Source organism: Platalea leucorodia, assembly GCF_965183815.1.
Source record: "Platalea leucorodia genome assembly, chromosome: 5".
NCBI lineage: Eukaryota > Metazoa > Chordata > Aves > Pelecaniformes > Threskiornithidae > Platalea > Platalea leucorodia.
This window is the reverse complement of record NC_138827.1, coordinates 37,295,311-37,310,515: the sequence shown is the minus strand read 5'-3', so window position 1 is coordinate 37,310,515 and position 15,205 is coordinate 37,295,311. Positions and strand designations below refer to the sequence as shown.

Here is a 15,205-nt window from a genome sequence, read left to right as displayed (position 1 = left end):
ATCATAAAGTATATAATTTCCTTCACCCATCCAGTGTTGGTTTTGGCAAAAGAAAACCCAACTGCCTAATACGTTAATGATCAGAGAAAGCAGAGCAGCTATGGGAAATACTCCACTTATTGCCCACAGTGTATTTTGGTTTTGAACTTCATTTGCCTTTAACTGATACAATAGCTTAGTAGTAATTTAATAATGCTGGTTACAGAAAGAATTGCATAACTCGGATTGCAGTGTAATAATATCAGAGCATCTGTTGGATGCTGCAGTTATAGCAAGTGAAAGCAACAGGGTTTCTCTTACAAAGGGCTTTGAAATATCCCTTCCTTTCCCCAAAATCCCGCGTCCAGGTTTCCAGTTAGAGAGCTGGGAGAGAATATTACAGTTCTAGGAAATAGTTGTGGAGAAGATGCTCAGTTTACTTTTTATTACTGTGGCATCATTTGTTATGCACCTGGCTTCACCCTCCAGGGTGAAGAGGAGCCCGTTTCTGGGAAAGGACTGCGCATCCCGGTCGTGCGCCTCTTGTAGCACACACGTATGTGGGGATTTCTACAAGGAGTTTCTTGCAGATGGTGCTGTAAGCAGAGATTTGCTTAGGCTAAACAGGGGTATTGTACCATCTTTTAGAATTTATTGTCCCAGTGCTCTGGGTATCAGAGCCCTTACTTCTACAAAAACAGAGCTCTAAGTGCTTCCAATATACCTTTGCTTTAGTAGTTGTTCAGATACGCTTTTTACTTCATCTTCCCGGTACTTCACTTATAATTCATAACCAAACGTGATAAATAAGGTACACTACTAACCATGTAAATTAAACCATGTAAATTAAGCCATAAGTAGAACATTAAGTGTTACTTTTAATTTAGAATCTGATCTTGGTAAATATATAAATTTTGATAACCCTATGTCTATATCTGATTTTGGTAAAGATTCATTAAGAACTCATAAAACATTTCAGCCCTTAGAGAAATTTTACTTTGATTCTCCTCTTGTTCTTACACTTAGATGTTAGGAGGGTTTAAAAAAAATTATGTCGTTGGATAATAAGACTGGATATCTAATTTGAATCATAAGATAGTTCTTCTGAACATGGTATCATCTGAAAGTCCTGTAAATTGCCAGAAAAGTTTCTCCTTTTTTTTTTTTATTTCCTTTTCCTTCCTCCTTCTTCAGAAAGTGTACATTATGTCCTTGGTAGTATTAAAATCCAAAATAAACTTCCCTGTTATTTTTAAGGTACAATGAACTGGATGCCAGTAGAAGCCTCCTGGACAATTTGAAAGGCAAAGTAATAATCGAGTATCCAACGTTTTTTGTGGTCTTGAAAACATTGAAGAATGACATGGTGATTCTTGGCCAAGGTAAGCATATATTTATTTCCTGTTATGCTAGACTTAGATATTTTAGTAAAATAAGCAATAATTAAGGATACACCTATTAATAATGCCAGGAATGTGCAGTATGTGTTGTATTTCCCTCTGAATCTAAAAGATTGTTACAAAAAATCTGTTATGAATGCTCTGTCTTCAAACTGCTGGCCGCTGGCTGACATCCATAAGCTGTATTGTATGTGTTTTTCCTAACTTTGTTTACTGGTGCTTGATTCTTTTTTAGCCATTAAGGTAAAACAACTCTTCAGACTTGTGCTAAATTTTGTATGTAGCAAAGTTTAACAGAGTTGGCTATTTCTAAAAAGTCAGGCTGTCTGAGGAAGATGAGTTTTCAGTAAGCCTGCTAATCATACAAAGGAATCATTCTCCATTATTTCCTAGCATAACTCCTAACATTGGACAAATAATTCTGAATTACAGGATACTTATTAGAAATTGTAATGGCAAAGTAGCTTTCCAGGTGGGTTAAAAGCACAATGTTATCTTCGAAAAGTATTTACTTAAGGGAAGACTTTCATCTTTGAGTTAACTGAGAGGAGAGTCCTGCTCTAGCAGGAATTTATATTTTAATTTTGAAGTTAATTTCCATCTTTCTCCCCAGTATAAAGGCTTCATGTCCCAGCTTCGCTTTCTGCAGCTGCTGATGTAAGGAATCAGTTCCCTTGTCTCTTAGTCCCCCAGCTAGTCTCCTTAATTATCAAATTCCATACTTTTCAGTGATAAGCCAGTCTGTAATTTTTACAGATTTCTGAGGAAAAGCATTGAAATATGTTTGCAATGGCTGTTTCCCTGCGGCAACTCAGTCATGGCTGTGTACGTTAACTGAATAAATATGAGACTGAGAATATTGTACCAGTGATATCAAACTTCCATGCATCTTGGCTGTTCTGGCTAGATGACGCTAAGTGATCCATTGGAGCAATCTGCTCTCAAAGAAACGGTATGCAAACATTTCTTGCGCTATGTACCGCAAGAGCTTCTGAGAGCGAGACACCACGCCAGGGGATGAGGTAGGAGTCTTGTCTGAGCAACTCGGTCCACTGGTATTCACCTGAGGAGTGCACATACGTATACTGGAGTACAAGGAAACTAGGTACTTTCAGTTTATCCATTATTTCTTGATCTAGGTCCCTTGCTTTTCAGTAGTCAGCCCTACCCCTATGATTTAGATGTCAGGAGGGAATTACAATTGATTGACTCATAGACTTAATCTGAATAGGGTGGTTGTCATTGTCTTCTGAGCTAGTAGGGAGGTTGTCCTTTTAAGGGTATAGATTCAAATAAGTGTTGATTGAACAACTATATTTTGAGGTTGAGCTCCGGCAGCAACTAGCTGATTCTGTAAAAGGCAGAGTAGAAGGGCAAAGGGAAGAGAGAGCCAGCAATAGCTGGGGGAGTGCCGATAGCTCTGTTCCAGGGCAGTGCAAGTGTGCGTCTTCAAGACGGTGACCTTCCTCTGCTGTGGGGATCATTCAGTTAGCAGTCATCCCTGAGGTTGGTGTTCAAGGAACACTGGCAGCTCTTTCATGTTTTGGGAACCATTAATTTTCTTAATTTTTTTTTAACTGTTTCTATAGATTCCATAAAAATCAAGTACATAGCTCCCTGTGGAGGTGTCTTGGGTATAACATAGCAAAAGATTATAGCTAATGGCAAAAATAACATGCTTTTCACAACTTTTATCATAATTTATTTTTGTATATCTTCTTAGTTAACCTATTAACACTTAACTTCAGCCTTGAGTTTGGTGTGGACCCTGTGTTCTTGGAGCTTTTTCTGTGAAGAGTGGAAGCCTGTCACAGTAACTCCAGATTCTTTCAGGAAAAGCATGTTCAGAACATGAATATAAAAATAGGAGAGCTTTTTGTTGCTGTTATTCCACTTGAAAACAAAATATCACTTTTGTTAAGTGTGGCACAATCATTGTACTCTTCTGTTGTGTGTCATCTTTACAGAATAAAGGAGAAAAAACAGTATTTAGTTTGCTTACCAGTTACATTCACAAATAATCATTAAGAGAGGAAATCTTGGGTTCACCTCCAGACTCTCCAGGGTAATTGTAATCCAGGTCTGGTGTAATCGGAGAGGTGCTTTAGCCCACTCCCGTCTCCCAAGAAGTGACCTTTCTGCTGCAGCATCTTGTGTGTTACTTGCAGTCCAGTTTCTTCGACATGGATGGCTTTTTGTATCAGTTGCACACTCCTCCTAAGCCATCCATCCTGCTCTTGCTTCTCCTGTCTCCGCCAGTAGTGGCTTTCCTGTCTGCCTTCCTTCTCCCTGTGCACCCAGAGGGACACCTGTCTCGGAGCGCCTCTCCGGCTGACCTCCCCTCGGCATTCCAGGCAAACAGCTGCCGCGTCGATCAGGGGACGTCTGGCAGGGCGTCTGCCGGAGTGCAGCGGCTTCGACTACCATAGCCCTCCAGGGTCTGTTTTCAAAGGACCCAGGCTGGAACAAGAAACAGTCTTGTGGAAATGTGACTTCTAAAATGATGCTTCTTTACTGAGCAATCTCAGATCTCCCTTCCCCAGGAAGAACAGAGGCAAGTTTTCATAGCCACAGCAATAGGCGCGTGCTGGGGAACGATCACCATTCCCCCCTGCAATTCAAGTTACTACCCCCAAAGACTGGGGGAGAGCTAGAGCTAAACACCTTCAAAGAGAGACTGTTAGAATTTAATAAGGACAAAGCCTATTTCTCCAATCCTTGTTCTCAGAAATGGCTGAAGTATTTTGGCTGAAACTTTAAAAAAAAAAAAAAAATCAGGAAAATAAGGACTGAGGAAGGAAACTGGCACTGAAAAATTTAAACCCAGAGTTTTAGATTTTTACATTATAAGTAAACTGCAGTTTTATGGTGGGAAGGACTGGGCAATCTTAATGTATAGGCAATGGTATCAACACCATAAAAATGTTCTTTTTGAGTGAAGACAATCTATAATTCCTGTTAAATAAAACTTACTGTAACAGACTAAACTAAAGCTAAAATTTGTCTGTTGAGCTTCACTGTGAGTCAGAAGATTGCCACATTCTGTTATGTGATGTTTTGATGCTTGACTTGCTTATAGCAAAAACTACAGGTGCTCTGATTTCAGCATACAAGGTCAGTCATGGCTGAAGATAGTAGGGGATTATAGAAGCTTTCACAGGACTTAGGGGCAAAAACAATCCTTACTTTGTGCATTACTCAGTACATATCTGGCATATAAATGTTAATTGATTATACACTAGATTTAATGTAGACAAAGTGCGACCTCTGATGTTTCTGGGTGAAATGCTTCTATTTTCTTGAACAAATTCCATTGAAACTGTACAGGTGCACACTGTGTCCTATGTATTATCTGTGTCTGCCAGCTGTAGAACTTATCTTGACAAGACAGTAACTATACTGCATCAGCTCCCTTTGGGTAACGTTTCTGTAATGAAGCATCTGACTCTAAATGCTCAAAAACACCTTTAAATTCACAGTTGGATCAAATACTGAAAATAACAATGAGAGCAGAGCGTGAATCACGGGCCTACTTTGCTGTAGTTTATTTTTGTGCTGCTTGAGTGCCACCGACCAGTGGCATTTGGTGACCTCACCAGAAGGTGACCGGGGTCAGCGCTTGTTGAAGAAGGAGTCTCAGGGTGTGAGGCTGAAGACCAGTTTGGGAAGTGAGTGCTTCACGATACGATCTCAGCAGACCACAACAGCTGTGTCCTAAAGCATAAGTGCAGCTTTAACCTCATCAGCTTTAGCTCATGGATTCGCACAGCTTAACGCCATTTTAGGGATGCTGGAACATGTGGAAAGAGTACATAGGTGCACTGTCTTAATTCTCTGTCTCCATTTAGAATTTCTCAGTAGTTCCCCATCTTAACTGAAATGCTAATAAAAGTGTAAATGATTTATAATTCATTACAGTTGCCATATATATATATGCAGCAACCCAGAAAACAACATTTACAACAAATAAGCCAAAAGAACAATTTGAAATTCTCAGTGGATGAAGAGTTTTGTGTGGGATACAGACTTTGCTTACCTACTTGATTGAAAGACCCAAGATTTAAAAACTAGAAGAAATTCTCAACACTGTCTTGCTTTCTCCTTCTCCAGGGCTTTATCCCATGTTATGAGACTGGTTGTCTTACAAAACAGCTGTCCTCAAGGAAAGTGTGATTAAAAGGAAAAGAAGATAGGAAACTGCTTCTGTGTGATGAGCAAACAACACTGCTGAAACTAATTGCTTGTTTGTTTTTTGTTTGTGTCCTACATCCTCAGATGCCAGTGAACCTGCAGAGAACTCAGACAGTGAAGGTTCATCCCTTTCATCTATGGAAGAAGGGGAAATTCGGGACAGTTCATGAAGGTTCTTTGAGAGAAGAGGGTGGAATGAGCCTTTTATTTTTTTTTTTTTTTTTTTAATTTAATTAAATCTTTTTTTATACAACTGAGTTCTCAGTGGTTTGGTTTGGCTTCCTTCACTAAAGGCAGCACTTCTAAACTGCCTGCCTGGTTTTAGATTTAGGAATGCATATTTAGGGATGTTAGTAAAGAGATGGGGAATTGCTAGTTGCAGAAAAAAATTATGTTCTTATTTAATTGCACCCTTTTGTCCATGTACCTTTAATAAATCAGAGTAACCCAAATTTGAAGTTTCCAAGTTAATTTCAACAATATATTTTTTCCTTTTACCCTAGCAGTTCAGTGTCTGATTTCTGAGTTTAAATATCTGATCGCATATTTGTATTTATATGTGGATTTGAGTCTTAATGCTTAAACTTACTGAGAAAACCACTGGTGTTTCATTAGATTAATTTTCTTTTAGGGTATTTATTTGTCATGCTGGCTGCTGCAAATGATCTTTCTTTTGACTTCAATCTTCTGTGGTGACATTTTGGGTGCCTGGTGCAACACATTTTTTCTTACTTGGTTGAATCTTGTTTAGTGTGTTCAGAACAGGTCAAACCATGTTTTCAGGGTGGCATGTTGCTGTATGTTTAATCTTCTACCCTGATCTTCTAAATTAGCATGGGTTTTAAAGTCAATAGAAATGGATACATAGAGTGTCACTAGTGCTAATATATTGGGCTTCTAAACAATGCTTATGTTATGCATCTCGTATTACTAGTTTACCTACTGGAGCCAGGTATTGTAAATACTTACTGGAATATCAACTATATTTACCTACTTAAAAGCAAATAAACCTTAAAAAAAAAAGAAAAAGTCCTGTACTGTATCATCTGCTGACAACAGAAATCTGCTGTTAACTTCTGAGATTTGTAGATCCCAGACCACTTACCACTGTATTAAGTCCGCCGCGTCTGTGGGGTCTGTTGGAGGACGAGAAGAGCGTGTGCTGCGAGTGGTGTGAGGCAGGCGGGCCCCTCTGCACACTTGCACCGGGGAGTTTGCAGGAATCAGCATAGGTTCGGTTTGGGGTTAGTTCGCAAGGGTCTAGCTAAGTCAGCATTTGTAAAGTCTTAAGGACACGATCACTTTGTAAACAGCTCTGTGAGGTTGTTGCTGCCGTGGTTGTTACCCCAGTCCGTCTGTCTCCTGCGACAACAGAAAGCAGTGGAGGAACTTGCTGAGGTAAGGGGAGGCTGTGACAGCAGTATGGGAGAGGGCTCGGGCTTCCACGCTCTCTGTCGAGGCTTCAGGGCACCCGGTTGTCGGTTCCTTAACCAGTCATGCTGCGTGGAGGGGATTTTTGAGATGCTCAAAAGTTTTAGAAGTTATTTTTTTCGCACCTTTGCAAACAAATTGTCATTAAAAAATCGTTGACCGTGACATCTGGCTACTGAAGGAGCATCAGACCTTTGTAGTCACATACTACTTTTTCTCCTAGCTGTGTATCACGTGTCCTTTCCCTGGTGTGTTTTGCAACCCCTGGTAAAACAGGGAAGTTTTATTTCTTGCCTGGCAGTAGCCACCTGTGCTCTATTTTCTTTTTTAGTCATTGTTGGTCCGCTGCCCACCTCTTGTTTCAATGTTTGGTTTTTTTAACCCTTTTTAAAGGACCAGGATTCCTAGCTATAGGTGCTGCTTTCATATTTTTTCAGTTCAGTGAAAGTGAATAAGCTTTTCCTAATCAGTGATTACTGCATGCTGACTTGGTAGCCACAAATTACTTTAAACCAGTCTTGAACCCATTCATAATAACACCGATAAAAGAGCAGAACAGCAAAACTGCCACAGTTCATTTGCCAGAAAATGTTTCATCTGGAGTAAAAGCATGGCATTTCTGTTAAGATTCATAGCACACAGTGGAAATTGGAGTGCTTGCAAATATTAGTGTTGATCTGCATGTGTGTGTGATTAGTCTTTGGCTGAGGAACACAGATTGGTAATTTGCATTACTTTCCTATACTCTTGGAGGTTTTCATTAATGGTATGAAAGAGTTTGCCTGCATTTTTTTCTTACATAAATCTAGTTTAAGCTTCCTTGTGAGCCAAACGCAACCATAATTTTTTTTTAAATGAAGATGCTATTAAATCTATCCTGCAGATTTAAATCTTTTCCTATGTTAAAGGTTTTAAAAACTGGTTAAGGAGCATTCTTGTGGTGGTTACTAGAACTGAAATTTCCCAAACAAAGCTGGGAATCATCTTCCAGAGTTCAATCAAATTGAGAGTAAAAGGCCTTGGTAGCATTTGCCATTCATTCCCACGTTACTATTTACCTATTTTTATTTGGTTTTGATAACAGTTACACTAGTTTGAACAGTGGTAATTCATCAAATGCAAGCCAAGATGGAATTCAAATATTGTTATTCAGTTTTGCTAAACTTTTTCAAATTTTGTTTGTAAAAATGAATCAGAACTATTGTCTCTGGCTAAAAGCAGAGCCTTACTGATAACAGGTGACCAGTGCAGGTCCTGCAGCAGTGATAATTCTTCATAATAATAAGGTTACTGATTTAATCGAAGTTTATGCCCTCTTTGGCCAGGCAGATGGTTTTTAACACCTTCATAGGCGGTTAGGGGAAGCCTTTAATTCTTCTCTGAGTGACTTAGCCCAGAATGAGCATCTTGTAATAAACCAAAGGGAGAAAATACATCTTTAAAAGCTGTATTTTTAAATTTCTGGTCAAGCACTTGAAACACAAGACACGGAGGTGAGGCTGCCCGGAAGACTTCAGTTCTGTCTGTTTTGAAAACATACTATTGTAATCATATTGTACCAGGATCCCTACAGGACTCTGCCTTCATTCGGCACAGATGAGGTCTGTGAATGAAAACTGTGATGATGTTTTAATCTTCATCATTTAGCACCAGCTTGCATTGAGTGCTTGATTTTATGCCTACTACGCTTACTCGTTTGTTATCCTCTATAAATTACCTGTCACAGAAGGAACAAGCTATTTGTGTATGGCGTTGTTACGGCATTTCTTTTAATGTTCAGACTTCTCAGGTTTCAAACCCTGAACCCTCACAGCGTGCTCGAGCTGAAGGACCATCAGCTTACAAAGCAAAGAGCAAAGGCTCTTGTCCTGAATGAACATGCCACTTAAAGAAATTAAAAGCTTAATGAAGTCATCCCTTTCACAAGCCATAACGGACAAAAATAGAGCATAGCTAAACGCGTAGCAATAGCTGAGGGGTAGGATTGAGTCAGCCACGTGAGAGAGCGTGGTTCTTTTCCTTTTTTGTATGACGGCCCCGAGGGTATGAGGAATATGTTACTGAGTTGTCCTGGGGAAACAACGTTATACCCCCTGTCAGTGTAACAGCTAAGTTTTGAACAAACACATCTGCATTCTAGGGTTTACTGTATTTATCACCACATAAGCAATTGTTGATCCATAGAGGAAAAGAGGGTTATGCTGTGAAACGTGCGGTTGGCGCTAGGTCTTAGAGGCGTGCCGGACCAATTTTAGTTACTCCAGTTGAACAGTGCAGTTTTACTTTGTGTTGGGAGTAAAACCGTTCAGAACCGTGCAGAACAAGCACTCCAGCCTAAAAAAGTACATGAATTTCTAAGTTCGCTGTAGTGCTGACAGAAGTCCAGCCTCCGTGCTGTGTATAAGCATAGCTCTGATTCAGACCTTGCCCTACCAGTTACAGCTGTTCTCTATTGACATCTGTAGGAACTGAGAATGTATAACACCTCGCAGGCTTCAGAGAGTACATATACAGCTGTGATGATGTAACTTCAGGCCGTATTTGGTCACAAACATTTCATTCTCATTTCTTGAGTCCCACGCTCTTTTCCTTAAAACATTTATTCTTCCTCCCTCCAAAGGAAAAAATATCTTAAATTTGTGTTTACGTTGTTGCTATGACATTCAGTTAAACTGTATGCAGATGCAGGTTCTGTTAATAAGAGAGAAAAAAAAAAATGAACTGTGTACTTCAGTGAACAAAGATTACCCTGTGTTTGTATTAAAATGTTGCTATGGCAGTGCATATGGTTTTATTTGGGGGAAATTTGTGGTGAAATGGAAGGAAGTCACATGTATGCAAGACAAACAAGAAATGGCAGCAGAAACAACTTGAAATAAATACTGAAACTGAAAGGGAAGTTGCAGATGACATGTAAAACCAGGAAAAAACAAGGATAGTTGTTTTGCGGCCTGCCTGTCTGCGATAACGGGAATGTGTTCCCACTGCGGCCTGCCGGGCCTCAGCGACCCGTCGGACAGTGACTTCGCTCTAACGATGCTTTTAGTGCGAGAGCTGCTTTCCCTCGTTGGCTCTCCGCATTGTAACGTTTTTTTTGTTTTGGAAGCAAAGTTCCGCTGGCTTGGCCTGATGTCCTCGCTGCTAACTTTTCCTGCCGAAAAGCATTTCCAGGCTCTTACTGTAGTAGGCTTTTTGGCAGGAAAAATCGATAGAGCGGTAAAATATGGAAAGCCACTAGAGCCTTGCCTACCTCGGGGGCAAGGGGAAGTCTTTGTGGACTTACTGGCTCCTACTAGTGACAGAAACAGTGGATTTTTATTCTTTTTAACTGGCACGGTTGCCCTCATTTATGTAAGCCTTTTGCATTAGGCTTCTTTTTGCATCAGTTGCATCAGTACAGCTGTTAGTGGGGTTGCATGACAAGTCAGAGTGGGTTAAAAGTAATCTGCCAAAGCAGCAGGGATAGAAATGAGAGGGGAGAGGGGGTCTTGCTTTAGAGAATAAATGATGACACTGGGAGCTGGCTGGTTCCTGCATGATCTCAGCTGCTGGAGAAAGCAAAAGTGTTTTTAAAATCACATTGCCACTTTCTTCCTGGCGTCCAAGTTCTGCCTCAAGGAGGAGGAAGAAGTGACCGTGAAAGCTGCCTATTGCCTTTCCACTCCTCGCTTCCAGATTTACTACTGAATCATATTGTAGCCCCAGAACTTGTCCATTTTGCCAAGAGTGCCAATAGGGAGTAGAGATACGTCCCAGTGAGGTAAAAATTGTTTGGTGGATGAGGTATAAACATTCAGGAAAAAGAGCAGACAGGGTGGCATTAAAAGCTTGCCTGAGAAGTCCCCATCATTTCCATATCTAAACTCTCAGCGGTATCTCCTTGTTGACCTTTTTTCCTAACCTCTGCTTTCAGCTGTGCTTGGGCATCCGTACTGGTTTTAATGGGATTGTTCCACTACAGCACGAGTATCTGCTTCTGTAGAGTAAAATATGTTTTCCTGTTTTAAGTTCTCATTAATAGACTCACTGGTTTTACAGCCATGACGTCTTGGATGTCTGATTTTGTCAAATTCTTGGGCTAATTGGGATCTGACCTGGTTGGTTTGAGATGCTGAAGGAAATCAGTAGCTTCTGAGAATCTGTGACTCGGACGATCTGCTGGGCTCCTTTTGATCTGGTGTTCAATCAGTGTGCTCAAACAGTGCTGGATTACGCTGCTGACTGTTTAACTGACGTCTATAATGGAGTCCCTTCATTCTTACTGAAACTGCATTCATCATGAGGTTAACTTGTTAATGTGTATTAATGTCCTAGCCAGATTCCCATCTGGGCAAATCTATGCACCCTACCTTTCTTCTGTCTAGTTAAATGAAAACCTGTACAACCTTGTGTAATCTTTTCCTCCTGGACGGTTGCTACATTCCATCCTGTAAGTGTACTTCAAGACAGATGAAGCTGCTTATGTGAACGGTGCCTTGGGGTCTTTCAGGATCTTCTCCAACATAAATTGTGTATGTGGAAGTCGTAGCTCTGTAGTTTTTTCTAGGGGGAAAAAAATCATAGCATACTGGATACCATCTATTCAGTTTCTTGGTGTTTGGTTTTTACAGGGTAGTAGACACAGATGCTTATTGTATGTTTTCGTTGGTTGAAGTCGTCTTTTACAGGATTTACATTTTCTAGACCCCAAGTCTTGCTGCAGTTCAATGCAGTTCAGTTGTTCAGGAGTTGAAATGCATTTATAGGTATCATCTCCAAAGCTAGCTGTATGTTACTGCTTTCACCACGGCACCTCCACATTTCTATGTGCTATTTGCTACACGGCTACGTAGCGTGGAGAAAAAAAAATGTGAAGACATGTCTACATGAAAAAACAGGCTTGAGGCAGAGCAGCTGGTAAAACTACAGAGTCTTCCCTTGCTGTGTGCTGAGCACTCTGGGCACTGCATGGAAATAGTTCCACTGATTAAACAGAAGTAAACTAAAATGTGCACGTGCATCGAAGTGCTTTTCTGCGGGATCGGCTCAGAAGGGCCAGCACCTGGCAAGAGCAAGCCTCTGGTGCAACCCATGTCACTGCTTCTGCATAGGCAGGTAGGTAGGTTTGACTTCCAACCCTGCGTGGGTGTCCATTTGCCACTGCAAACTTTCTTGCTGCAGTCCTCAAGACCCGTGCAGCGGTAGCTCAGGAATTCTCCCGCATACCCCAAATCTGTGGCAGAGCTCCTTGTCTGGAGCGCGGGGGAATTCATGCAGCTTCGGTGGGCTGTGAGCACGGGAAGCCCTCCCGCAGCCATCCCACCCATCCGCGGCGTCTCTGCCTGTTCCTGCACAGCCCGTGTGCCCCCTCAGCTTCCCAGCGGTAGCGGGGAGGTGGGCCCATTCCCAGAAGGTGTCCACCGGAGGGTCGGCAGCCAGGTGGGGACTGCTTTGCTGTGGGCTCTGCAGTAATTTATATATGGAGTACAGAGGTTCTCGTGGCTCAGCTCAGCGAGGGTTAATTAATCACTTGGCTGTCCCACTGTCAGTAAGATGTTAGCTTTTCCTCCGTCTGCTGCTTCTTCAGGAGAGCGAGCTAGCAGCATCCCGTGAGAGAATTTACTGTAATCGTGGAAGGCTGTTTTCTGCATACTCCTGCTTCTATTTTGTTTCCTGTGATGCAGCACTTAAGGAGGCAGAAACTTTGTCTTCACTGTGTTGCCTTTATTAGTAGGGAAGATTTTTATATGTGACCCTGATATTATAGTGGTTACCACCATCAAACCCTTGTAAATAAGTGCGTTGAAAACAAGACTACGCATTCCTTCGGTGCTAAAACTGTAGTTTGACAAATGCTCCTTTTGGCGGCAGCACCAGATCCAGCAAAGTGCCCCGTGCCACCACGCTCCATCCTCGGGTGACCCCAGCACTTGCCCGGGTACAGCGGCTTGGAGGGCTTGCTGGCACTGAAACGTGCCGAAAACTTACTGCGTCTTGTCATGTACCTTATTTATTATGTTCCTAACTCCTCGTCTTTTAGTATTTCTCTTGAAGAAGAATATTGATATTTCAGGTTTTGACCAAGAAATAAAATTATAGTTGCGCTCATTAACCTTACCTGTAAGCCCTGCTGATTACACTTAAGGAACCCGTGTTTTTATCATTTGTATTTTCATGCCTAGTACTTAGGGTTTTTTTCTGCTGGAACAACAGAGGATATAAAGATTTCAAAGCAAGTGCGAAGATGAGACACAAAATATGACACTGATTCCTTTTACGGTATTGTGAATTGAGGGGTTTAGTAGTTTTGCCATGTGATCGTGAAATGCAAAAAGTGAAGCGAGGACTATATGGGTGATGATCGATCGGTGTGAGATCCCAGCTCTGGAGGACTTGCAGTTCATTTTAGTGGGGTTCGTTCCCTCTCTTTATAGCAGGATAATTTCATTTAGTGTATTTTACGTTTGCATGATCTGCTCCTGCAGCCCTTATTCTCCCAACAGTACATTTTTCTAGTGAGCAGATTACAGAACGACCCCCCTGCTCGATGAAACATGGAAAGCCCAAAGCGCAGGTTGTAAAATCCAGGGCCGGGCCAGAGCCACGCTCGAGGCGGGAGCCGGAAGGGCCGCTGTTGTTTGTACGTGGCGTGCGTGGTACCGCCATGCAGCCTACGCGTGTAGCACAGTCGCAGGTACATGTCATTTTTCGGGGGACTGTTACTTACGTGGGTTTGGAGACGGGTGTCATTCCAGCGTAGGCGACAGCGGGGACGGGGAGGCGCGCGCGCCGCTGCCGGGGGCCTGCGAGCAGCGCGTTGTGCGCCCCTTCCCCTCCGCGGGCCAGCGCCTGAGCCCCATGACTTCTCAGCGAGCGGCTGAGGTGGCGACGCGTTCGGTGCTAGGCGTAAGCAGAAGCCTAACAAAAGCGCTTCGCCGCATTTTACGCTCCTGCTGTCAACAGATATTGCACAGACAAGTTTAGATACAGCTGAGACGGGTGGCCAGGTGGTGAATTCCAAAACAGCTCAAGTTTTGAATGCCTTCGGGGAGAGAACTTGACTGAGCAGAAGCGAGACGGCTGTAATTTCTCAGGCAAAGCATTAGCTGCCAGAGATGAGCTTCTGAGATATTTGGCCGTTTATTTTATTGAAATATTTATGCCTAATCTAACAATAAGTTGACTCTTAACCACTTCTGCGTCGAACTATATGACACTGGATGACACCGCTTCACAATTCTAAAACCTCAAAAATCAGTCTGGTTTTTTTATGAGAAGTAGCTTTCTTACTAAAGACTATGGCAGGCTGTTTTGCCAGAGAACTAACCAGTGACAAGGAGGGGAAAAAGAAACCAACCCTGTTGCAGGTTTCCTTTCGGTCTTACCTGTAGCGCAGCGTTACGCTAACCAGCACAGTACAAATGGTCGATGCTGCTTTCTCAGGTCCTCTGCTAGTGCATTTTTTTGAATGTCATTTTCTCACCGTGTGCCGGCTAGCCATCTTACGACTCCCTCGGTTAGCCAAATGTCATCTGTGTCCCACAGCATAACATGTAATTACTTCTTTAAAAAGCAGGAAGGGGAGGTGAGGAAGAGAAAAGAGTGGCTGCTTTGCCTTTTACTCTATTGGAGAAGTACTTGAAATTCCTCACATTCTTCTCCCTTTAACAGTATGTTTACTTTTCATCACTGGGTTATTAGGATTAACAAAAGTCATTGCTTCAAGCTCATTTAATTTGAATTTAGTGAAAGCAAACTACCTCCTGCAGACTGTAGGAAACATTCTTCTGCCACAGAAATGTATTAATTTGCAAAAAGCGGCCACCAAAAAAATGTGAGACCCGACGACCACTTCCACCCCGACGTTCAACATTGCCATGCATGCACTGCATCCTAATGAAGTACCTTATGTTGCAAATTCCAGGACGGTTTGAATGCTCTGACAGTCTAATTAACATTTCAGTCTCCCTATCAAACATTTGCTTTCAACGCCAAGCAGCTTTCTCTCTATGTACTTTCTAGAGCACGGGGTTGCAGACTGCGTGCACCACTTCAAAACACCATTTACCCAAAGGCTGAGACTCGGCTTTCTAGTTCAGTGCCACAGCTGCAGTAGAGCTTGTTTTAACTTTCGGAGAACCTAAGCTTTTCAGACTTCTCACAGGAAGCTCTTGCGTTTGCTGTATTTAAGCCTGCTGCCTACCAGAATGCTCTACTAAGAGTAG

At 42.0% G+C, this 15,205-nt stretch overlaps 1 protein-coding gene across 1 annotated transcript in view; it reads left to right on the top strand.

Annotated features, from left to right (window-relative positions):
• The window catches only part of ZNHIT6 (zinc finger HIT-type containing 6), a 34,313-nt gene extending 27,760 nt beyond the window's left edge, over positions 1-6,553 (top strand). The window contains exons 9-10 of the mRNA XM_082313621.1: positions 1,237-1,361; positions 5,655-6,553. Of these exons, the coding sequence (XP_082169747.1) occupies positions 1,237-1,361; positions 5,655-5,740 (211 nt within the window). The 3' untranslated portion in view covers positions 5,741-6,553. The remainder of the gene's footprint in view (positions 1-1,236; positions 1,362-5,654) is intronic.
• Positions 6,554-15,205: the final 8,652 nt, after the last annotated feature.